General features: G+C 43.2%; 1 protein-coding gene across 1 annotated transcript in view; it reads right to left on the bottom strand.

Annotated features, from left to right (window-relative positions):
• Window positions 1-27,008, bottom strand: part of LOC141130016 (tetraspanin-18-like) — a 115,533-nt gene that overhangs the window by 26,510 nt on the left and 62,015 nt on the right. Inside the window, exons 3-5 of the mRNA XM_073618008.1 lie at window positions 6,237-6,311; window positions 6,039-6,137; window positions 1,244-1,423 (exon numbers count right to left, since the gene is read on the bottom strand). Of these exons, the coding sequence (XP_073474109.1) occupies window positions 1,244-1,423; window positions 6,039-6,137; window positions 6,237-6,311 (354 nt within the window). The remainder of the gene's footprint in view (window positions 1-1,243; window positions 1,424-6,038; window positions 6,138-6,236; window positions 6,312-27,008) is intronic.

Consider the following 27,008-nt stretch of genomic DNA (forward strand, 5'->3'; position numbering starts at 1 on the left):
GCTGTTGTTGCTTCTGCTCGTCAGTCCTGCCTACTTAAAGCCGTCCAGCTCACTTGATCTCTGCCTTCGCCGTTGTCAACATCACAGAGACTTTCTCCTGCGTTCCTGTTGAAGACTTGCTCGGCTGACGTCCCTTCTGGCTCCTGATCCTGCTTGCTGCACTACTACGTTCATCTCTGGCTCTTAGACATTGGCTTGGCCTACTATCCAGTTACTGAACTCTGGCTTGTTTTGACCACGCTTACTCTGTTTACCTTTTTATTATTATTATTAAACAAATGTGATTTAACTATACTTCTGTCTCGGTCTGATTCATGGTTCCTGATAGGTGGGCACTTTTTTTCACCAGATTCTCGTACGAAGCCCGATGCACTTTCCCGGATGTTCAGTGAATCTGAAGCCCCCTTACCTCCAGATACCATCCTATCCTCGGGGGAACTTTCTTATGCCCCAAGGGGACTTGCTATCCGAAATCAAACAACCTTCCATAGGGGCTCCTCTTCTGTCTGATGTCACTCTACAGGCAAGAGATGACCTATTGTAGTACAGGGATGAAATTTTTGTACCTCAAGATTTGCGAGTTCCCATCCTTAGTCCCTGTCATTTTTGTGTGTCCCTTCCCAGTGAAAAGGAAGGGACCCACAAAATGTGGCATTCTGCGGTGCTCAAATTTTCCATGAACGCCCCCATATGTTTCGGTTCGTTTTAGAACAAACGAACACCCGATGTTCGAATCGAACTTACAATCGACTCGAACTGTGGGCTCATCCCTAATCCTTACATTAAACATCTTTTTTCCTTTGATGTGGTTTGAGGCATGCTCCCTTGGTAGGCGCTTCCCCCACTATGGTACTAAAAGGTATGATAGAGGCACTTGATCCTAACTGCCTCCAGAACCCCCAGTAAATAATAGACCAGAAGGAGCCCCTATCCTCAGAAATTATACTCAATATATGTTTTGACAAGTTCCTTAACTTTCCTCATTATGCATGATGCATCGATGCGCTTGCACCTGGATTTGTATTTTGTAACCTCTGTCAAGGTTTGTACTGCAATACATTTGAAGTTCATTAAAGTTTTTATACACTGGTCATGTAAAACTTTAAAAAATGTATATTGAACAGAAAGGTGGTTGAAGCAAGGAATTTGGAAACATATACAGTACTGTAGTTTCCCTCCAAAATTGGATTATATGATTGTGCTTTTTATTTACTGTGCAATGTTACATGTGGTAATATTTTACCTGATTGTTAGTGTAACCTGGAGTATTTTCCATACATTTCTGTGTGTCCTTAACAACTCCAGATATGACTGGGTCCTCTCGTGTGCAGCAGGCCTCTGGCCATGCAGCAGAAGGATACAGATCATGGTAATATGAGTTATTAGCAAAGTCGCCAAGCCCAGATATACCACAACACGACATCTGAAACAGGCAAATGGAAAAGTATACTTTAATTTAAAATAACAATAAAGCAAAATCATATTTATTCTTTTCAAATATACAGTATGCCCAATATTCCCTAAAATTTGTGAATGAAGTGCAGAAATTAAAAAGAAAGTAGAATGGGAGTATAAGTATACTTTTTCACTAAAGTTAAGTATATTTTATGACTACATCACTATTGCATAAAAAAGTGCAAAGAATCTTCAGATGCATAAATATTGTTAGCGCACCTACAGTATGTTAAGAATATATTTCAAATTAAACTTGCAAGCGTTATACTGTGTTGTGAAGTTCCTACTTCTCAATATTTTTTCCAGGTGGATTTTTTTTTTCTGGTAAAGGATTTAAAAAAAAGTTTAACAATAAAAAATGTAATTCATAAGTCAAAGCAGCTTTTTTGGATAGTAAAATATGGTTAAAGTGTTACTGAACCCACAACAGTAAAATTAGTCTTTATATGCAGTAAAGCATGTTTGTTATACTCACTGTGGAACCTAAGGGGTTAATCCTCTGCATTATGTAATAAGGCTGTTTGATCCTGTCTTCTCTGATCCTCCCCTTCTTCCACAGTCTCCAATCAATCTCCTAATAGTACAGAGCCTTGGAGGCACTTTGCACATGCTCAGTTTGGTGTGTATTACTAGAGAGTTTTTTTTTTTCCAGGTGGATTTTTTTTTCAGGTAAAATTCGATATATTGGGCCCTCAGGAAGGAAGTTAGATCACTGGGCTAGATCGCTGGGTTAAGATCACTTTATTTTTTTCACCTGCTTTCAGTAGATGAAATGCTCTGCCCTATCTTCCTCTAAGTTGCTTTAAAGGGGGTCCCTAAAAGAGGGGCACTTTTCCTAAAAGCACTGGTGCTCTATGCTCATAGCCACCAATCATCACCCTGGTGCCAAGAAGGTATAACAGCAGAGAAGTGGCAATGTGCAAAAAGAGAATAAAACCCATAGAACACTGAATCAAGACCCCTTTGGGATCCCCTGCTGACGTCCCCTACAGCACTACAGTAAACCAACAGTAATTACTATAGCATTGAACTAAATTATGTTAGGGATCAGCAACATGGAACAGAAAATGAATACATTCTATACATTTTTTACCAAATGAAGCATATTGATAAGCAAACCAATCAGATTTGTAGCAGATCAGGCAGCTCTGCTTGCAACAGATGCTTATAAGTAATTGCTGGGGAAATTCACTATTATTTGTGTCCCTTTGCTGCCATGTGTACATTTGTTCTGAGTGTTCTAACAAAAGAAAGAGCTTTACCATCTACTACAGTAGGCAACTAGCAGGGTGAAACAAATGGAAATCCCTATTTAAAAACCTAAATATACAAAAGCAAGTTGTCATGTCTTGTATGGTGGACTGGGGAGAAGGTAGTAGCTATGGTAAGATAGAGTTTTTTTGCAAATTAGTATAAGATACTCCAATAAGATTTGCTTTTGCGTTTTCAGTGTAATTTCTGTTTTTAAAATTACAGGCAAAAATGCAAGTGGCATTCTTCATTTGTGGCTTTTTTGTGTGTTGGTTGGCAGGAAAGCTAATGCCGCGTACACACGAGCGGACTTTGCGGCAGACTTTGCACGGCGGACAGGATTTCGTCGGACAATTCGATCGTGTGTGGGCTCCAGCGGACTTTGCTTTCTCAAAAGTTGGACGGACTTAGATTTGAAACATGTTTCAAATCTATCCGACGGACTCGAGTCCGGTCGAAAAGTCAGCTCGTCTGTATGCTAGTTCAATGGACAAAAAGCCACGCTAGGGCAGCTATTGGCTACTGGCTATGAACTTCCTTGTTTTAGTCCGGTCGTACATCATCACGTACGAATCCGTCGGACTTTGGTTGATCGTGTGTAGGCAAGTCCGTTCATTAAGAAAGACCGTCGTAAAGTCCATCGAAAAGTCCGCCGGGCAAAGTCTGCCGTAAAGTCCGCTCGTGTGTACGCGGCATAACACTTATTTTTGCATTTTTAACCAACAAAAATTGTAATGTCTGAGACTCACACCAGAGTACCTAAACATTTGTTACGTTGCATGGAGGAGAATATAACAAAGTATGCCTGTTGTTCTGCTTTTTAGACAACCATTTCCTTTTTGGTTCTCATTTATGAATTTTCTACTCCTTCTTACCTATTCTCAATCCATACTTCATACTCTCCCATTTACTGAAGAATTAATTAGTGTTATTCTTGATGTTATATTAATACTTTAAAAAAAAATTTAACAATATAAAATTCAATTTATTTAAAGTCAAAGCAGGTTTTGGATAGTAAAATGCTACTAAACCCACAACAGTAAAATCAGTCTGTATATGCAGTAAAGCATGCTTGTTATACTCACTGTGGAACCTAAGGGGTTAATCCTCCGCATTGTGTAAAAAGGCAGTTAGATCCTGTCTTCTCTGATCCTCCCCTTCCTCCACAGTCCCCAATCCATCTCCTGATAGTACAGAGCCTTGGGGGCACTCTGCACATGCTCAGTTTGGTGTGTATTGCTAGAGAGTTTTTTTTTTTTTTTTTTTTTTGGAGGGGGTGTTGCATGTGATTGGCACAGGGCCAATCAGCACTGTCCAGACAGAGGGCCAGGGGTCATTCAGCCTCATAGAATAGTTAGAAGAGAATGAAAACTCCTACTACAAGCTTTAACCAGACACTGATAGAAGCCACAGGACTGCTATAAACTGCTGATGAGAAAACATATTTAGCAGTTTACTGTATAGTTTCTTAAAAAAAAAAAAAAAAAAAAAAAAAAGCATTTCCATGTTCTGCGTACTGTGGGAGACCAGATATAGTGAATGCAGGGTCCTGGGTTTAGTAACACTTTAAAACCTACTATCTTTTTCCACTGGAGAGATTTTCCTTCACTTTCTGTCACAAAACAACAGAAAGTGAGAGAAAATCAAGACAGTTGTCACTAGAACATTTATCCACATTAAAAGATGTCTTCTCTGTTCCTGTTCCAGTGACAACTGTTACGGGTAACAATGGCCAACAAGACAAAGAGAGGGGGTTGGAGCTCCCCAGCTGGGACACAGATAGCAAGAAAAACCTAAAAGGCAAGAATAAGGTTTCAACACCAAAGAAAATTTTGTCCACTTTTGTCCTTCTGGTTACATTCTGAAGTGTCACCTTTTGTAAGAGTGAGCCTGCCCAGTGTCCAAATACACCACAACACACGTGACTCCATGTTAATCTGTAAGAGTGAACTTCACTGTGGGATCCAGCACTACCAACTTATCCTTCTTGCTCAGAAAAAAATCTGATATGGGTTTTAACTCTGCACTACTCAAAATCACAATTTTTCACAGATCAAAGATTAGATACATTTTAAGTATCACTAATACATTTCGTTCAGCATTGCATGCATTTATTTCAAATAAATTAAAACCAAGATATCAGGGTGCTATTCCGAATAAGAATGAGCAGGTGCTGAAAAGGAGTCAGAAGTATAAAGATGTGCAAGTACTGAAGAAAAGACCTAGCATAGTTGCCACTACTTGACATGGCTGTGCTTGTTTGCATAGAAATGCGCGCATGCGCACAAACGTTCACACTGGCTCACGTTCACACACACCTGCTGCCAGAATTGGAGCCAAATGCCCTATATAAGGTCAGTGGCTGCACTCAGACTTTGCTGGATCATCTTCAGCTACCAGTACTCCTTGCTCCTATGTTTCTTGTATTCTTGGATTACCCATTACCGACCCGGCTTGCCTCTGGACTTCTCTGCTGCCTGATCCCTGGTTTTGACCCCGGCTTGCTCTAAGGACTCTGCTTTTCTTGCTCTACCGTGTATGACCCTGGCTTGCTCCTAACGACCCTACTGCATACTCCCTGGTTTGCCTTCCTGTGTATGACTTTGGCTCTCATCCTGACTTTGCCTCTTCAGTCCTTCAGTCACCAGCCTGCTCCTGCTTCTTCCACAGGTGTCACCTTGCCTGTGGTCGCTGCCCTGGTTCAGCTACACACCTGGGGCTACGGAGGTCCTGCCATCTGCCCTGACAGACCAGTTGACAGCTATCCAGTTCCTCTGCACTGCAAATCGCTTCTACCTAAACGGCACCCATGCTTCTTTAGGTCTAGCACTCCTTGTTCCCACCTTCAGGGGTGCTTGGCACTTAGACACAAGGGAAGCCCTCTTGTCCGATTGGCCCCAGACCAGGTACGTGCCACAAGAATACTGAACAACATTTTGCTAATTAATGCTGTGAGCTCAATATCTTTTCTATAACGCTGGAACAAAGAAGGACTACCCAATCATTTTTTGTTTCTTCATCATACAGGTATGACACAAAGATATCAGAGTATTTTGACACTGTAACAGAATGGGTAATCTGCTGAATTATCAGACAGACAGTAACTGTAACTTGCAGTTTACTCAAAAGGTGCAAAGTTGAATCAATAAGGCAAAACAGGGTTGGAATGGCAAAAAACATGCCTGCGCGGCAGAATTATACAAAACAGATCATGCACAAGCATAAACTCTTCACATGTACATGTATGCAAATAGTATTAGTATTCTTTTACACAAAATAACATGCACAATAGTTTACTGGTCCTTGAGCTCACACTCATGTAAATATCTTACTGCTATCATAATGGCGTTCCATGACTGGCTGAAGACTTCAGAGGAATTATCTCCTTTGTAGTGCGTCTGTAGCTCAGTCCTAAAATGATTTTCATTGATCTGTAAGTTAATCCAACATTGGAATTAAGAATTAGATGCCACAGTTTATTAGTAGATACTCTTTAGTTCAGTGTTGTCACATTATGAATGATTTCTTACCAATTTCTGAAAAGTCAAGGCCAAAATGACACCAACAAGTTCCACGATGAACATAAGCAAAACAAGTATAAAGAACTGTAAAGATAGAAATAAAACCATATGACTGTAGAATGTAATTAAATTAAATGAACACACAAAGAATAACACATCTATGTAAGCCTTTTTGCAAAACAAGGTTTATTTGGGCTGCCTACTTTTGCATACTATTGGACAAAAATATGTCAACATTTATTAAAAGCTTAAAGGTTTATTTATCATTATTTTGGATCAAGATTCACACAATTTTTAACTAAAATGTGCCCAATTCACTCTCTTTATCACCGTGGTTTATGCCCTTTTTTAAACAAGATTTGCCCATGTGAAAATTTCATCCAACAAAATTCCCCAAATATCAGTTTTAAGGTGCAACTAAAGTCAAAACATTTTTTTGTAGTTTTGGATTTAGTGGAGAGGAATTAGAACAGCTGTGAGTTTTTAGTGTGGTCTGTGCCCCTGTTAGGGAGATTCCCCATCTGTATTTGTCCTATTTACCATTATCACTGAAAGAGAAAGTAAAAGAAAATCCCAAATTTTGGTTTGACAAGAAAATCCCAAATTATGCGTTGACATCAGAACAATAAGGCTTCATGTACACTAGCAGCTCCTAAAGTTTAGGAGCTTTTGGCGGGTTTTTTTGCCAAAGCTCCTAAACTCAAATCCATAAAAGCCTATGTGTCCATGTACACATAGTCTTTTAGGGTCGTTTAGGAGCTGCTGCGGTTAGGGGAGGTTCAACCTCCCCTAACATTCCTCTCCTGAATGCGGAAGAATCGTGCTCAGGATATGAAAGTTTTGACCGCCGACTGCAAAACGCACCAAATTGTGTCTTCATTTTGCCACGTTTTGTGTTTTCCTATGCTCAGAAGTCAAAGTACTTCAAGTGTACTTGAAGCCTAATCGAGGGGAGATCTTCCATTGGAAATACTAGTTTTGATGACCCTGGTGACACCCCAGGATTCCCTCACTTTGAAGGAATTTTCTCTAACTTCCTGTTTTAGCTATGGGACAGGAAGTTAAGGGAAATTTCTCATATGCGAAACTGATGGCAAAAAAGCTGACGAGTTATAACCTCTGCCCCTTACTATATTCAAAATGAGAAAAAAAGTTTGCTGCAGTTACATTTTAACTGGGGATGTATATTTATGGACAAATGTGTACAGTAAAACCTTGGATTGCGGGTATAATGCGTTCCTGGAAACATGCTTGTAATCCAAAGCACTCGTATATCAAAGCAAATTTCCCCATAGGAAACAGTGGAAACTCAGATGATTCATTCCACAACCATTAATTCATAAGTCCTTCAGTCTATAGTCCATTTAAAATGATTATAGCAATTTGACTTCAAGGCATCTTTGAGGCAACTTCTATTACAGTCTATGGAGCGACTTCAGTAGTGCTAATTAAGACAGCTCTCATTCTCTCATTGAATAAAATGGGATTTCACATGTCACGAGACTCGGAGTCTCATAAGTCAAATCCCATGTCGCGGCAGTGTGAACTGAGCCTAAATGTTGTACCTTCAGTAAATGTAACCATATTGCTACACTTAGAGGCGCCTCACTTCTCCTTTATACTCAGTTGTGAAGTGACGCTACTTGTATTGTAAGACCACGCTCGTTTATCAAGTTAAAATTTATAAATTGCTCATTTTTTAAAACAGTGGCAGTCCATGTTACTCGCAATCCAAGATTTTACTGTGTTTTAAAGTGCTTCTTGCTTTTGAGATGTTGTTTTTTTTATGGGAATGCTAAACATGTTTTTAACACAGTTTTAACACTTTCATATACATCATATCACATATATATATATATATACACTTTTTTTTTTTTGGTTTACTTTGTTAAACACAAAAACAAATCCTTTGGCAAGTAGAGCAGCTCATATACAGTGGGGACGAAAAGTATTCAGACACCCTTAAATTTTTCACTCTTTGTTATATTGCAGCCATTTGCTAATTCATTTAAGTTCGTTTTTTTCCTCATTAATGTACACACAGCACCCCATATTGACAGAAAAACACAGAATTGTTGACATTTTTGCAGATTTATTAAAAAAGAAAAACTGAAATATCAAATGGTCCTAAGTATTCAGACCCTTTTTCAGTATTTAGTAGAAGCACCCTTTTGATCTGATACAGCCATGAGTCTTTTGGGAAAGATGCAACAAGTTTTTCAAACCTGGATTTGGGGATCCTCTTCCATTCCTCCTTGCAGATCCTCTCCAGTTCTGTCAGGTTGGATGGTAAACGTTGGTGGGCAGCCATTTTTAGGTCTCTCCAGAGATGCTCAATTGGGTTTAAGTCAGGGCTCTGGCTGGGCCATTCAAGAACAGTCACAGAGTTGTTGTGATGCCACTCGTTTGTTATTTTAGCTGTGTGCTTGGGGTCATTTTCTTGTTGGAAGGTAAACCTTCGGCCCAGTCTGAGGTCCTGAGCACTCTGGAGAAGGTTTTCGTCCAGGATATCCCTGTACTTGGCCGCATTCATCTTTCCCTCGATTGCAACCAGTCGTCCTGTCCCTGCAGCTGAAAAACACCCCCACAGCATGATGCTGCCACCACCATACTTCACTGTTGGGACTGTATTGGACAGGTGATGAGCAGTGCCTGGTTTTCTCCACACATACCACTTAAAAATAAGGCCAAAAAGTTCTATCTTGGTCTCATCAGACCAGAGAATCTTATTTCTCATCATCGTGGAGTCCTTCAGGTTTTTTAGCAAACTCCATGTGGGCTTTCATGTGTCTTGCACTAAGACTTCGGTCGGGCCACTCTGCCATAAAGCCCCGACTGGTGGAGGGCTGCAGTGATGGTTGACTTTCTACAACTTTCTCCCATCTCCCGACTGCATCTCTGGAGCTCAGTCACAGTGATCTTTGGGTTCTTCTTTACCTCTCTCACCATGGCTCTTCTCCCCCGATAGCTCAGTTTGGCCGGGCGGCCAGCTCTAGGAAGGGTTCTGGTCGTTCCAAATGTCTTCCATTTAAGGATTATGGAGGCCACTGTGATCTTAGGAACCTTAAGTGCAGCAGAAATTTTTTTGTAACCTTGGCCAGGTCTGTGCCTTGCCACAATTCTGTCTCTGAGCCCTTCAGGCAGTTCCTTCGACCTCATGATTCCCATTTGCTCTGACATGCACTGTGAGCTGTAAGGTCTTATATAGACAGGTGTGTGGCTTTCCTAATCAAGTCCAATCAGTATAATCAAACACAGCTGAACTCAAATGAAGGTGTAGAATCATCTCAAGGATGATCAGAAGAAATGGACAGCACCAGAGTTAAATATATGAGTGTCACAGCAAAGGGTCTGAATACTTAGGACCATGTGATATTTTAGTTTTTCTTTTTTAATAAATCTGCAAAAATGTCAACAATTCTGTGTTTTTCTGTCAATATGGGGTGCTGTGTGTACATTAATGAGGAAAAAAATGAACTTAAATGATTTTAGCAAATGGCTGCAATATAACAAAGAGTGAAAAATTTAAGGGGGTCTGAATACTTTCTGTCCCCACTGTATATGCACTTCATCTATGTATTTAGCTGTTTGCGAGTTCAGCTGAACGTAACTACCCCTCACCATATTCCCATCCCTACTCATGAAAGTTGGATACAGACCTCAGACACAGATATGTGGCATGAATGGTTAGTCTTCCAATGCTGCTTTTTTGAGATTAGAGACTGAATATTGTTTTTACTCAATGTTGTCTCATTGTTATATTGGGCAAAATTTTAGAACAATTGGAGTTTAGGTTGTGGTTGTGTGCACTAAAAGAAATGTAGTATACAGTGTGTTTTTATGAACATACAGATTTGTTAAACATTTGCACAAAAAAAACCTAATTAATTCTAACATCCATGCATTCTATAGGGTTTGGGCATTCAATAAATATATAGAATAGCATTGAATAGATTAGGTTCATAAATACATATCTGTATTCATTCATGTTTTTGCAAATTATTTGTTCAGCTTTTAGAAGTTAAGATTTTAATAACTGAAGTAGGGTGTGAATTTTAAAAAGAGCACAGAGATGGATCAAATTTGCATACCTGACTGCCCTAACCCCCACCCATTCAAGTAACCAAGTAATTCCAAATATTCTTATGTTTCACAGAAAGAGATTTATTTTCACAATAAGATTTACTCTTTTAATTAAATCTTACATGCAGTAGGATTTAATAAAAAAATTACACTGCTAGACTAAAATTTGCTGTTTTAAAATGTGCAATCCAATAATTATAGCGTTTAATGAAAGTATAATTAATTTACATTACAGCTGATTTAAAAAAAGAAAGAATTAACCACTAAGCCAAGTATTAGTAATTTGTAACTTGTTAAAAGCATGCAAATCATTTTACTTGTTAAGGGCAAGACAAAGTGGCTAGCATCTTCATTATATATTTCCACAGTGATATTCACACTTTATTTATACATTCCCATCCATTTGAGCACGCTAGAATTAGAGCAGAAGGAAGGAGAACAACAGAAAAATGCCAAGCCCAACTGCCCCTAGTGGACAAAGAGGATGATCTCATTTGTTACCCTCAGAGACCACCTCCTTATAATGGTCCTCCCCCTCAGGTGCAGGCCACCACCCAGAGTACCATCCTCCCTGTGACATCCACCCCTGTCAAAGGAACCACCTCTGAACAAAACCCCAACCCCATTTCCCCAATCTCCGCAGATGACAGTCAGCTCCGTGCGATGAGCAGATCTATATTAGAGACGTTGACTGACGCATGGCTCCAGGGATAGGGAGTTCCCGAGGGAACTAAGAGCCCCAGAAAACTAGTAGATTATGGCGAGGAGGACACAGAGGATGCTGAAGGGTATCCCTTAATAGAAGTTCCAAACCCTAGAGGTGGACAAAATGGTCAGCCCCTAACTATGACTGTTTTTAGACCATGGACTGAGAGAGATGTGCAGAAGGCTACCAAGCATATTAAACATCCTAAGTTTGGGGCCCCAGAATTCATTGAAAATATTCAAGGTCTCAGGAACAGTTATAGGCTAAACCGGGTCGAAGTGGAAAGGGCCTTAAGGAGGATTCTAGGATCAGATTGGGCATCAGTAAAGGGAAATTGGGACCTCTGTGCAGCCCCAGTGCCTCCTCAACAAAGAGGGGAACCACTGGCCCATGATAGCCAAGATTTGACAGACAGATTGACTGTATTCTATCAGAGATGTAATCTCCGATGGGTACAAGGAGCTGACTGGCAAAAGATTAATATGACTGTACAGGAAGACAAGGAAAGTGTCAGTGATTATCTGAATAAACTATGAGAAGTTTTTAAGGTGTTCTCAGGGCTTCCCAAATCCAGTGATGTGAACAGCGCCTATCAACAACAGTTTAAAATAGCTTTTGTTAATGGCTTGAAACAAGATCCTAAGGACTATATTATTAAAATATGATTACATACTGCACTGCCAGTGTTCTAGACACCCTGCAGTATGCTAAACATTCTGAGAAATAATTGAAAATGATGGCAAAAAAGAATGTGAAAGTGAAGGTTTTGGTGCAAGGTGATGAAGGAGATGAGGATGTAGAAGAGTATACCACCGAGGCAGAACCGGAGGAGTCTCGTAGAGGGAGAGGCAGAGGTGGTTTTAGAGGAAGGAGCAGATTAAGATTAAGGGGTGGAGGACAATTGAAGAATAAAGAATGGGTAGAAAGAAGGGAAAGTTGGGTTTGTGGAAAACAGGGGCATTTGGCCAGGGACTGCCCTAACGGGCCAGGCCCCCACAAATCGGATTGACTAGAGACGGTATGTGTGAGCCACCTGGAAAAGATAGGGTACGTTAAAAACTTACCACAGGTAGAGTTAATGGCTGAAAGAAAGTGTGTACAGTTTTTGGTGGACTCAGGGGCCTCTAGGACCTTAATCCACCCTGCAGATGTGCCTCATATTGACCAATCTACAAAATCTATTCTGGTACAAGGAGTAAGTGGAAAATTGGTGAGGGAATAATTGTCTGAGTATGTCACCATTGAGGAGCCAGAGACAGGGGTCAAGACCACAACCAGAGTGATCTTGTCTACTGTCTGCCCTGTAAATCTCTTGGGTAGAGACCTAATGTCAGCCATGCGCATGTCAGTCGGTGCACAAAATAATGAGTTTGCAGTCCAGGTAGGACAGGGACCCATGAACCCAATAGAAGAAACACCTTATTACTCCTTAGATGTGTATATGAAAGACAAGGAGACAGTTGATACTGTTGACAACTTGATTAATCATGCTGAAACCATGACGGAAGGTAAAACAGTAGATTTACAGACACCAAATAGGCCTCACTGCACAATGTATTTTAAGAGAACACCGGGGCATGATAAGTATTATGCATCCAGATTTTTCTCAAAGAAGGAAGTTACCCTGCAATTAACCAATGTTTACTGGAGTGTTGAGGGATTTGTGCATCAGCATGTTGTATACCCCAAGAGGAACAAGTTCTGTTTAGGAAAATCACCCCACATCTATCCTTGGCTAAACCCAAAAGCCGAGATTTGAGGGGTGTGGAAGGGTTTGTGAGGGAATGCCAAGACCTAAGAGATTGGGCTCCTGTAGGTGTACCTAACCTATACAAATTAAGTTAACATTAGGACACGAAACCATTACCAACACCCTCGGCACACATGTGGGCTGCAGGAACTGAATGATACTTGAGACAAGAGAGTCACCCATTAGATGGGCTCCCAGGGACACTGTGGACTAAAGGTCCAGCAGATGTGGGACTCATTAAAGGTCAACCAGTAACCATCACTCCAAAATCACACCACAGACCCCACCAAAGACAATACCCCCTTAAGAAGGAAGCAGAGGAGGGTATAGCCCCTGTAATAGAAGAACTTTTACAAACAGGGATGATTATTCCGTGTCCTGACAGCCCCTGCAACACCCCTCTTTTTCCTGTTAAAACGGAGGTCCGCCGACCATTCTTTTTTTTTTTTTCAGCCATTCTGACACTTTGCTAAACACTATATAACACTCACTTGTTTGGTGTATTAATTCCCCCGATGTCCGTTTTCGATTATAAAATGAACTTATAAAATCTTATGATGGCAGGGTTCCATCTTGCTTGTGGGCATGTGAAGCCCACAAGCATTGATTTCCGGGATGCGTTTAATGCTGCTCATTCCCGCGCATGCTCACTGTCTTGTCGATATGGGTCCCCGTCGGATAATGCCCAGGCTGGACTGCGCAGGCGCAGCCTTGTGCAAACGGTACCGCTGAAAATCTCCGAGGATGATAAACAGCGGTTCATCCTCGAAAATTTTCGGATGCTCCGTTTGCGCATGCGCACTGACTAATGGGAAGCATGACACTTAGCTTCCAGGAGACAGTGAGCCTCAGGGGAAAACAAATATATATATACGCCTACTCCCGCGGGAGTGACGAACAATAAGTGCCACAATACAGACAGATTCTAAGGTAAATACAGCACCAAAAAAATTTTTCTTTTCATTTGAGCATCTATTCATAGCGCTGATGGGGATAAGGTGAAGTTAAAATATTGTGGACCTCTGCTTTAAGAAGGCTCCGCCTTCCATAGGCTGGAGAATGGTACAGGATTTACAAGCTGTTAACCAGGCAGTTATATCGAGAGCTCCTGTGGTACCAGATCCACACACACTATTGAATGATTTAGATCCGGGAAATTAATTATTTTCTGTGATTGATATCAGTAACGCCTTTTTTAGTATTCCGGTGCACCCCGATCAATAATTTTGGTTTGCCTTCACCAGGGAAAAAGGTATACCTTCACCAGGTTGCCCCAGGGCTATTGTGAGTCCCCTACCATCTTTTCACAGGCAATGTCCTCAAACTTGCCTCAATTTGTGCCCCCAGTGGAAAGCCAGCTCCTCCTCTATGTAGATGACATCCTAGTGGCGTCTCCCTTTAGGGGGGGTTTGTAGGACTGACACAATGGCTCTGTGGTATTTCCTCTGTGACATAAGGTAAATAAAACTAAACTGCAATTGTGGCAACAGCAGGTCAAATACTTAGGGTATAATATTTCAAAAGAAGGTCGACATCTGGATGAGGAGAAAATTCAAGCCCTCCTCCAGGTGCCGAAGCCAGAAACAACGAAACAAATGATGTCTTTTTTGGGCATGACAAATTTTTGTAGGGCTTGGATCCCAGGGTATTCAATACTGACCGCCTCGTTGGTCCATGCCATACATGGGAACCCCATGGCCCCACAGGATGCTATAAAATGGAGTGAGGAAACAGAAACAGCTTTTACTGATCTAAAACAAGTCCTTTCTAGTTCATCAGTGCTAGCCTTACCAAATTATGACAAACCTTTCAAACAAACAGTAGACTCAAGGGAAGGTCACATGACATCAGTACTTACACAGTCACATGGCGGGTGCCAGAGGCCGATTGCTTACTATTCTACAAAACTAGACAGTGTAACTAGAGCACTTCCACCCTGTGTACAGGCAGTGGTAGCTGCAGCCAAAGCAGTTAAGGCCTCAGCATCTATAGTGCTATATCACCCGTTGACACTCAAGGTACCACATGCAGTGTCTGTTATCCTTTTACAACAAAAGATATCACATTTAAGCCCAGCACGACACCTTTCTTGTATGACAATACTCTTGACACAACTTCACTTAACAACACAGAGGTGTACTACATTAAACCTATCCACACTACTACCACTTCCTACTGATGGTCATAAACATGACTGTACTGCTGCCATCGCTGAAAAGGTACTGCCACAAAGTAATTTGAAAGATGTACCGTTATCAAACCCTGACATGACACTTTTTGTTGATGGCTCCAGTAAGAAAAATCCAGATGGTACAAATGCAACTGGATATGCAGTAGTGACACATGATGAAATCTTAGAAGCTAGGCCATTACCAAAACATTATTCAGCACAATTAGCAGAACGTGTAGCACTGACAAGAGCACGCATACTATCAAAAGTAAATCGTAACCATATACACTGACAGTCAATATGCCTTTTCAACAGTACATGTTTTTGCACAACAATGGAAAAACAGCGGGATGGTCCCCTCCAGTGTTAAGCCAATTTCACACACAGACTTCATTCTAGAGCTCCTAGATGCAATACAGTTACCAAAAGAGCTTGCAATCTGCAAATATCAAGCACACACAAAACGACCCCATCTCGGAGGGAAATAAAAGGGCATGTGAAGCGGCTAAAATAGTGGCACAAGAAACACATCAAATAATGGCAGAACAGGAAATCATAGAGATAGATCATACAGTCCTTACTGATATGCAGCAGAATGCACCCGCTGGGGAGAAACAATATTGGAAAACAAAAGGTTGCACAATAATAGATAACATTTACACATCACCTGAAGGAAAACCGGTATTGCCAAAATACTTATTTAGGTATGCAGCAGTATTGACACATGGAGTAACTCATGTGTCAAACAGGGGGGGACTGAGATGTTAAATAAGGTATGTACAGCCTATTGCTTCACAAAGACTGTGGCTAAAGCATTACTAAAGTATATAAATCCTAGATTTGGAATCCCTGAAAAGATCTACAGTGATAATGGACCCCATTTTGTAAATAAAACTATACAACATTTGACAGAAGTGATGGGTAACCAAATAAAAAACCATTGTGCCTATCACCCGCAATCAGCTGAATTGGTGGAAAGACACAATGAAATCCTAAAAAATAAGCTGAGAAAAGCTATGGAAGAAACAGGTAAAAATTGGATGTACTGTTTACCACTAGCTGTGACTAGTATGCATGTTACACCCACAAAAGAAGGTTTAAGCCCATTTGAAATGATATATGGAAGGCCACATAGAATACCCTTACTACCAAATGAAATACCAGCTGAAGAATCTGAACGTACTCTAGCAGAATATATGTCTAACCTGTTGAAACAGAAACAAATTAATGAAGTCTGTTCTATTCCAGAAGGTCCAATCCAAGGAGAAGAGAAAATCCATATTCGAGACTGGGTCCTGGTAAAAGTAATAAAAAGAAAACATTGGCACTCACCCAAGTAGGAGGGGCTGTATCAGGTTCTTCTCACCACTCCCACGGTTATAAGGATTGCAGAGAGATCTGGATTCACTAGTCCCATTGCAACAAGGTTTTACAGGCAGAGCAGGGCCAGTTGGCTACAAGAGAACCAGAAAGTCCGGCTACAAAGGGAGGTCTCACACAAGGTGGGACTTGTCTCAAGCCGGTGAAGCCTCCCCCCCTTCCAACTCCCCTACCCTATCCACTGGGGCTCTGTAGCTGGTTGGGATGAAAGGGATAGTAATTATCTTGGGCCTACTGGTGACTCTAGGGGAGACGTCCATACGGGGAGGCAGAAACTGGAAAGTGGAGGAACCTCTAGAGTGGGCAAGTATGGGAAAGACTTTGAACTTAACCTTCATAGAAGGAATAGCCATTTTAGTTGACTTTTGCCAAATTGTGGACTGTGGGGACATAACTGAAGCAAAAAGGCTCATATGGGCAGATAAATATGTTTGCTATGTTCCTAGTAGGACTGGGTGTACATCATGGAACCATGCCCTATGGACCACAGCACACCAAAACTGGGGGAACTACCTTCCAGACGTAAGTGGCCTAAAAGAGAGACTGACCATAACAAAGACAGCTAATTCCCCCTGTACACATAGCAGAGATTGCAACCAATTGCTGATAACACTAAAAGAACCTCAAAAAAGGGATCATCAGTTGTACTCTATGGGAGCATGGGTGTCAGGAACTGATCCCATAAGGCAAAATTTTCCTCTAAGTGTTACCGCCTAATAAAACTAGACAACAAGAGAAGGTAGACATGAGGAAAAAGAGGAAAGCCACACTAAAATATACATTTTGAGTAAAACTGTGAGATTCACTAACTTAACTGTAGAGGATGCCATAGCCCTAGAGACAGGATATCAGGAAAAAATTAGTGGGTAGAATGGTTGAGATATACAGTTAAAACCCTAAAAAGAGAAAATTGTTTAGTTTGTGCCAGAGCCAGATCACATTTAGCAACGGTCCCTTTTCTTGATCAAAATACAGATATAGAAGGTTTGTTGCGGTTGTATAATAAGAGCTATAAACTTGAAACAAATTCTACCTGTCACACGTTGAGTTTGTTGTTTCCCCCAGTACAGAGACCTCAGATACCTCTGGCAGTTACTTGTTTTGCACTCCCAGGGAACCGTAGCAGGGTGGATCTTGGGTCACTACCCGATGACTACTGCAGGGAGAGGATTAACAGGGGCAATGGTGACTGGGTTGAACATGACACTCAGAGAGCTGATGTCTGGTGGATGTGTGGGGATAAGAAACTGCGAGCTAGGATCAGTGTTGCCAACCGCCCGTAGATTTACGGGCAGCCCGTAAAAACGACCCGTTTTTCGGGGCGCCCGTGAATGCCCGTTACGGGCACCGGTGCCCGTAAAAATGATGGCCGCGAGCCGGCCACGCAACTGCGCATGCGCCGTTCCGAAGCCAGCCGGGCTCGGGAAAGCTCGTACGCGCTCGGCCGGGCGGCGCATGCGCAGTAACGTAATACCGCCGCCCGGCGTCATTTTCAAATCGATCGAGCGCGGCCGCGGCGGCAAGGCAAGCTGACAGCTGAGCTGAGCCAGGGCCAGGCGACTCTGCCACTGGAGCAGCAGGTCTCGGAGGCTGAGCAGCACGCGCCGGCGGAATGGAGGGGAGCCCTGCATCCAGGACCAGGCAATCCAGAGTCTACGGGGACCGGGGGGAGTCTGGGACAGAGTGACAGCCCAGCCGACTGTGACAGAAGGTGATGGTGGCAGAGGGGGATGGACTGGAGCAGGTCGTGTTGGTGGCAGAGGGGGATGGAGGCAGAGGGGGGTGGACTGGAGCAGGTGGTGTTGGTGGCAGAGGGGGATGGAGGCAGTCTGGCAGAGGGGGGTGGAGGCAGGGTATGATGGTGGCAGAGGGGGATTGTGGCAGGGGGTGATGGTGGCAGAGGGGGTGAAGGCAGGGTATGATGGTGGCAGGGGGTGATGATGGCAGAGGGGGATGGAGCAGGTGGTGATGGTGGCAGAGGGGGATAGTGGCAGAGGGGGGTGGAGGCAGTCTGGCAGAGGGCGGTGGTGGCAGGGGGTAATGGTGGCAGAGGGGGGTGGAGGCAGGGTATGATGGTGGCAGAGGGGGATTGTGGCAGGGGGTGATGGCGGCAGAGGGGGATAGTGGCAGAGGGGGATGGAGGCAGTCTGGCAGAGGGGGGATAGTGGTAGGGGGTGATGGTGGCAGAGGGGGATGGAGGCAGGGTGTGATGGTGGCAGAGGGGGGTGGAGACATGGTATGATGGTGGCAGAGGGGTCAGTGGCAGAAGGGGATGGTGGCAGAGGGGGATGGACTGGAGCAGGTGGTGTTGGTGGCAGAGGGGGATGGTGGCAGAGGGGGATGGACTGGAGCAGATGGTGTTGGTGGCAGAGGGGGATGGTGGCAGAGGGGGATGGACTGGAGCAGGTGGTGTTGGTGGCAGAGGGGGATGTTGGCAGAGGGGGGTGGACTGGAGCAGGTGGTGTTAGTGGCAGAGGGGGGTGGAGGCAGTCTGGCAGGGGGTGATGGTGGCAGGAGGTGGAGGCAGAGGGGGATGGAGGCAGTCTGGCAGGGAGTAATGGTGACAGGTGATGGAGGCAGGAGGTGATTGGACTAGATAATTCCTTATTATGTCGAAAATACCAAAAATATGTTTTTTTACCTTAAAATCTACCTTAAATCACATTGCTATTTGCTTAGCATACCTGTTTGTAGCCTAAATACTGAAATTTACACCTAAAAATGTAATTTTGGAACTTTTGTGAAATGCCAGTAAAAACGTGGTGGTGCCAGTAAATTTTGGGTGTTGTGCCAGTAAATTTCAATCTGGTAGGTTGGCGACACTGGCTAGGATACCGGCCAATGCCCAAGGGGATTGTGCTAGGTCCAGCTAGCTATGCCCCTGAGAATCCTGTCAGAATACCCGGGGACTAAGAGTCACCAACAGTATCGAAGGGATACCTCTCCCAAGGGGTTATTTGACTCTTAGATCTACATAGATGAGATTGGGGTTCCTTGCGGTGTGCCGAATGAGTTTAAGGCCAGGAATCAGGTGACAGCTGGGTTTAAGTCTCTTCTCTGGTGGGTGACTTTAAATAAAAATGTTGACTGGATTAACTATATATACTATAACCAACAACGATTTGTAAATTATACAAGGGACGCTGTAAAAGGCCTAGCAGAACAGTTGGCCCCCACATCTCGAATGGCATGGCAGAACCGAATGGCCTTAGATATGGTCCTGGATGAAAGAGGAGGTATGCAAAATGTTTGGTAGCATGTGTTGTACCTTTATCCCTAATAATACAGCTCCTGGAGCCCAGGAAGGACTGACTGCTCTATCAAATGAATTAGCGGAAAATTCAGGTATTAATGATCCATTCACAGACTGGCTTGAAGGTTGGTTCGGGAAATGGACTGAGCTTATCACCTCATGTTTGATCTCTATTGCCGTGGCTTTAGCCATCTTAGTGACTTATGGATGCTGCTGCATTCCCTGTATTCGAGGACTTTCACAAAAATTGATTGAAACCGCAGTCACAAGAACAATGTACAAGCCCTTCCTGCCTTTGAGGAGACCTGTGTGGACATTAAAGCTCAACTTAACCACTTGCCATACGATGTACGTCGTCAGAATGGCACGGGCAGGCATATGGGTGTGCCTGTACGTCCCTGCCTCCCAGCGGGCGGGGGCCCGGTCAGCCCCCCCCGGTGCCTGGGGCGGTCGGCTTCGCTGCAGGAGCGATCTGTGCTGAGGGGGAGGCCACTGATTCATGGCCACCCCATCGCAATCGCTGCAAATTTTCTCGCTGTGAAGTGGAGGGATAATAAGAATGTTTTCGTTCTGTCCTCCCTTCATGCAGACATGATTGTCCAAATTCCCACGGAGACTGGTGTTGTGGAGAAACCCCTCTGTGTCCATGAATACAACCTTAACATGGGAGGGGTGGACCTCAACGACCAGTTGTTGGCGCCGTACCTAATTGCCCGTAAGGCCAGATGCTGGTACAAGAAAGTGTCTGTATACTTATTTTAATTGGCTTTGCTGAACGCTCAAGTGTTATACAGAGCTTCAGGACGGACTGGATCCTTCCCTAAATTCCAGGAAGAGATTGTCAGAGCCCTTCTGTTTCCAGACAGTGCTCTATCTCACCTTCCCAATCCAAATGCAGTAAGCCGGCTGCATGAGAGGCATTTTCCGTATGTCCTCCCGAGTACCCCTACCCAACGAGCCCCCCAATGAAAATGTTGTGTCTGTAGAAAGCACGGATATAGGTGTGACACCTGCTATTGTAGGGTACAGCACTGCACAGACTAGGACACACTTTCGCAGGGTCTCCCAAGATGTCATCGCATTTTTTAGAGAGACGAACCTGGAACCAAACTGTTACAGTTACAAATAAAAGTGTAAAAAAAAAGTAAAAAATATAAAAAAACACAAAAAAAATTAAAAAAAACAAAAATAGTTGTCAATTTATTGTTCTCTCTCTCTCTATTCTCTCTCTATTGTTCTGCTTTTTTTACTGTATTCTATTCTGCATTGTTTTATTGTGTTCTATTGTTAACCCTTTTTTGTTTTCAGGTACGCCATTCAGCTGCAGCGTGGATTTATTTATCTTGACAGCAACAGCGTTTGCTCCCACGATACATAAAGCCGTGACTCCAGCGCTGCTGGAGGTGATTTCACTACACAGTTAAAAAGAAGAGCATATATGCCAAAGCATGGGGGCAGCAGGGGTGGAGGAGCGATTTGCTCCTAACTTTTGGGGCGGATGCCCCCATGCTTCGGCATATATATATTTTAGGCACAGGTTGCGTTAAAAAATGTTTTATTTTTTACTATGTTTTTTTTTGTATTTGCTTTGCAGGTATGGTAAGTCTCACTGTTATACTGTAATGTTACTTTGTTTTATTGTTAACCATCATTTGCTTAGCAGGTACGCCATTCAGTTGCAGCGCGGATTTATTTATCTTGACAGCAACAGCGTTTGCTCCCACGATACATAAAGCCGTGACTCCAGTGCTGTTGGAGGTGATTTCACCACCACAGTTAAAAAAAAGAGCATATATGCATGGGGGCAGCAGGGGTGGGGGAGTGATTTGCTCCTAACTTTGGGGCAGATGCCCCCATGCTTCAGCATATATATGTTTTAGGCACAGGTTGCGTTAAAAATGTATTATTTTTTACTTTTTTTTTTTTTTGTATTTGCTTTACAGGTATGGTAAGTCTACTGTTATACTGTAATGTTACTTTGTTTTATTGTTAACCATCATTTGCTTAGCAGGTACGCCATTAACCACTTTAGCCCCATTATGCTGCATAAGGACCAGAGGACTTTTTCCAATTTGGCACTGCGTCGCTTTAACTGCTAATTGCGCGGTCATGCAATGCTGTACCCAAACGAAATTTGCGTCCTTTTCTTCCCACAAATAGAGCTTTCTTTTGATGGTATTTGATCACCTCTGCCGTTTTTATTTTTTGGCAGGGCAGTACAAAACCCCCCAAATGACCCCATTTTGGAAAGTAGACACCCCAAGGAAATTGCTGAGAGGCATGTTGAGCCCATTGAATATTTATTTTTTTTGTCCCAAGTGATTGAATAATGACAAAAAAAAAAAAAATTTACAAAAAGTTGTCACTAAATGATATATTGCTCACACAGGCCATGGGCATATGTGGAATTGCACCCCAAAATACATTCAGCTGCTTCTCCTGAGTACGGAGATACCACATGTGTGGGACTTTTTGGGAGCCTAGCCGCGTACGGGGCCCCGAAAACCAATCACCGCCTTCAGGATTTCTAAGGGCGTAAATTTTTGATTTCACTCCTCACTACCTATCACAGTTTTGAAGGCCATAAAATGCCCAGATGGCACAACCCCCCCCCCCAAATGACCTCATTTTGGAAAGTAGACACCCCAAGCTATTTGCTGAGAGGCATGTTGAGTCCATGGAATATTTTATATTTTGACACAAGTTGCGGGAAACACATTTTTTTTTTTTTTGCACAAAGTTGTCACTAAATGATATATTGCTCACACAGGCCATGGGCATATGTGGAATTGCACCCCAAAATACATTTAGCTGCTTCTCCTGAGTACGGGGATACCACATGTGTGGGACTTTTTGGGAGCCTAGCTGCATACGGGGCCCCGAAAACCAATCACCGCCTTCAGGATTTCTAAGGGTGTAAATTTTTGATTTCACTCTTCACTGCCTATCACAGTTTCGAAGGCCATGGAATGCCCAGGTGGCACAAAACCCCCCCAAATGACCCCATTTTGGAAAGTAGACACCCCAAGCTATTTGCTGAGAGGCATGGTGAGTATTTTGCAGCTCTCATTTGTTTTTGAAAATGAAGAAAGACAAGAAAAAACTTTTTTTTTTTTTCTTTTTTCAATTTTCAAAACTTTGTGACAAAAAGTGAGGTCTGCAAAATACTCACTATACCTCTCAGAAAATAGCTTGGGGTGTCTACTTTCCAAAATGGTGTCATTTGGGGGGGTTTTGTGCCACCTGGGCATTCCATGGCTTCCGAAACTGTGACAGGCAGTGAAGAGTGAAATCAAAAATTTACGCCCTTAGAAAGCCTGAAGGCAGTGCTTGGTTTTCGGGGTCCTGTACGCGGCTAGTTCAGGAGAAGCAACAGAATGTATTTTGGGGTGTAATTTCACATATTCCCATGGCATGTTTGAGCAATATATCATTTAGTGACAACTTTGTGCAAAAAAAAAAAAATGTGTCTCTTTCCCGCAACTTGTGTCACAATATAAAATATTCAATGGACTCGACATGCCTCTCAGCAAATAGCTTGGGGTGTCTACTTTCCAAAATGGGGTCATTTGGGGGGGTTTTGAACTGTCCTGGCATTTTATGCACAACATTTAGAAGCTTATATCACACATCACCCACTCTTCTAACCACTTGAAGACAAAGCTCTTTCTGACACTTTTTGTTTACATGAAAAAATTATTTTTTTTTGCAAGAAAATTACTTTGAACCCCCAAACATTATATATTTTTTTAAAGCAAATGCCCTACATATTAAAATGGTGGGTGTTTCATTTTTTTTTCACACAGTATTTGCGCAGCGATTTTTCAAACGCATTTTTTGGGGAAAAAACACACTTTTTTAAATTTTAACGCACTAAAACACACTATATTGCCCAAATGTTTGATGAAATAAAAAAGATGATCTTAGGCCAAGTACATGGATACCAAACATGACATGCTTTAAAATTGCGCTCAAACGTGCAGTGGCGACAAACTAAATACATTTTTAAAAGCCTTTAAAAGCCTTTACAGGTTACCACTTTAGATTTACAGAGGAAGTCTACTGCTAAAATTACTGCCCTCGATCTGACGTTCGCGGTGACACCTCACATGCATGGTGCAATTGCTGTTTACATTTGACGCCAGACCGACGCTTGTGTTCGCCTTTACGCGAGAGCAGGGGGGGGGACAGGGGTGCTTTTTTTTTTTTTTTTTTTTTTCTTTATTATTTTTTTGCTTTTTTATCTTATTTTTAAACTTTTCCTTTCATTTTTTTTTTTAATCATTTTTATTGTTATCTGAGGGAATGTAAATATCCCCTATGATAGCAATAGGTAGTGACAGGTACTCTCTTTTGAAAAAATTGGGGTCTATTAGATCCTAGATCTCTCCTCTGCCCTCAAAGCATCTGACCACACCAAAATCGGTGTGATAAAATGCTTTCCCAATTTCCCAATGGCGCTGTTTACATCCGGCGAAATCTAAGTCATGAAATGCTCGTAGCTTCCGGTTTCTTAGGCCATAGAGATGTTTGGAGCCACTCTGGTCTCTGATCAGCTCTATGGTCAGCTGGCTGAATCACCGGCTGTATTCTCAGGTTCCCTGTTGAGACAGAAGAGCCAGAGAAAAACACGGAAGACGGTGGGGGGGGCATTCCCTCCCACTGCTTGTAAAAGCAGTCTAGAGGCTAATTAGCCGCTAGGATTGCTTTTACATGAAAGCCGACCGCTGGCTGAAAACAATGATACCAAGATGATACCTAAGCCTGCAGGCATCATTCTGGTATAACCACTCAAAGTCGTGAATGGCATACCTGAAGACAAAAAAATGGTTAACAATAAAACACAGTAAACGGTAAAGTATAAAAAATTGCATACCTGAAAAGCAAACATGATAAAACATAATAACAATAAAACATTGCAGAATAGAATACAGTAAAAAAGAGCAGAAGAGAGAACAATAAAACGACAACTATTTTTTTTTATTTTATATATATATATATATATATATTATTTTTTTGCACTTTTTTTTGTAACTTACTTTTATAACTGTAACCTGTTCCAGGTTCGGGTCTCTCAAAATGCGATGGCATTTTGGGAGACCCTGTGAAAGTGTGCCTAGTCTGTGCAATGCTGTACCCTATGCTAATACTCAACTAGTGTATGGTAGCGTTCAAAACATTCACCAATGCAAAGACCAGGAATGTCAGGACAGGAGGGACAATAATAGCGGGTGTCACGCCTATATCCTCGCTTGCTGCAGACACAACATCTTTTTTGGGGTGGTTCGCTGGGTAGGGGTACTCGGGAGGACATAAAAATGCCTCTCATGCAGCCGACTGCATTTGGTTGGGGATGTGAATGGGGGAAGTACGAGTGCTGCAGAAGCGGTGGGTTCCCAATTAGGATTGGCGACTGTAGCAGGAAGGGCACTATGGGCACGACAGGCCTGTTTGTCTTCTTCTTGGTGGCAGCGGGACACTACTTGTGCTTGCCACCTCACCAGCTTGAACTGCACTTATGGGACTCGCCACGTCACCAAGTGTTACTGCAGTGCTGGTTTGACTACGACTGGGGTGTACTAGGCCGCTGGTGCTTGCCAGTTCACCAAAACACTACCAAAAAAACTGTTAGCGATCACAGGGATTAGGCCTGACTCTGCGAACGCTGCAGTTATGCGTTTAGTGTTTTGTAAGTGACAGTGATCGATCGATACTGCACTTGGGCGGGCTGGGCCGGGCGGAGGGGCAAAACGCAGGTGCTAGCAGGTATCTGGGCTGATCCCGCTAACACTGCGTTTTTGGGAACTCTAAACTGCTGGGGACGCTAGTATAGATCTGATCGGATCAGATATTGAACCGTTCAGATACTATACCACTAAGAGAGGCGTATGCTGCGTGCGTGGGTGTTAGCGGTACTGGCGCTAATCTGACGATGCCTGGGGCGACGCATATCACCGCCGGGCGATCAGGGGGCTAAACCTTTATTCGGTATAGTGCCCTGACACTATAAAAAATAAACGAACTAACCAGCGTCACCCATAGCAGTTATACGGTGATCAGTGGTGAAAGGGTTAACTAGGGGGCAATCAAGGGGTTAAAACATTTATAAGATAATATATGGGGGTCCCTGTCGCTATAAAACGCTGACGGCGAACCTAAATATTTACCTACCTAACTAGCCTCACCAGTTACACTAATACAGCGATCAGAAAAATGATCGCTTAGTGACACTGGCGACAGGGGGTGATCAAGGGGTTAAAACTTTATTAGGGGGGGTTAGGGTGGTACCCTAGACCTACAGGGGGCTAACACTAACTGCCCTAACACAGTAACTGTCACAAACTGACACCAATGCAGTAGTCAGAAAAAAAAAAAAACTGCTAGGTGTCAGTGTGACGGGGGGGGGGGGGGGGTGATCGGGGGTGATCGGGGGGTAAAGGGGGGTGTAATGTGTGCCTGGCATGTTCTACTGTGTGTGTGTGTTTGGTGCACTCACGTTGAAGTCTTCTATCCTCGGCGCTGGAACGGAAACTGCCGAGCCGAGGAGAGATGATATCACATCCTCTGCCTGTGTGTACTACACACAGGCTGGGGATGATTCTCATTGGCTGGGAGCGAATGGATGGCCTCCCCCTCATCTCTGATCGCTGCCAGACCAAAGGCGACCGCCGCTGGCACCGGGGGGTGTCCGATCGGACCCCCCACCCGCGGGAAGGCAAGGACGTATATGTATGTCCTTTTGCCTGCCTGTGCCGCTCTGCCGACGTATATCGTCGTGCGGCGGTCGTCAAGTGGTTAAGCTGCAGCGCGGATTTATTTATCTTGACAGCAACAGCGTTTGCTCCCATGATACATAAAGCCATGACTCCAGCGCTGTCGGAGGTGATTTCACCACCACAGTTAAAAACAAAATGGTGCATGTATGCCCATCATTAGAAGTGGGTGGATGAAGGGAGGTATTCTAATGGTGGGCATACCCACCGATCCACCTCTTTTTTTTGTTCAGCCCACAGGCTGAATGAAAAAAAAGATTACAATATATGCCCAACAAGGACCAGCAACGTACTGGTATGTCGCTGGACTTTGAGTGGTTATACCAGAATGATGGCTGCGGGTTTAGATATCATCTTGGTATCATTCTTTTCAGCCAGCTTTCATGTAAAAGCAATCCTAGCGGCTAATTAGCCTCTAGACTGCTTTTACAAGCAGTGGGAGGGAATGTCCCCCCTCCCACCATCTTCCATGGTTTTCTCTGGCTCTCCTGTCCCAACAGGGAACCTGAGAATGCAGCCGGTGGTTCAGCCAGCTGACCATAGAGCTGATCAGAGACCAGATTGGCTCCAATCATCTCTATGGCCTAAGAAACCAGAAGCTATGAGCATTTCATGACTTAGATTTCGCCGGATGTAAACAGCGCCATTGGGAAATTGGGAAAGCAT

Source organism: Aquarana catesbeiana, linkage group LG02 (assembly GCF_042186555.1).
Source record: "Aquarana catesbeiana isolate 2022-GZ linkage group LG02, ASM4218655v1, whole genome shotgun sequence".
Classification (NCBI taxonomy): domain Eukaryota; kingdom Metazoa; phylum Chordata; class Amphibia; order Anura; family Ranidae; genus Aquarana; species Aquarana catesbeiana.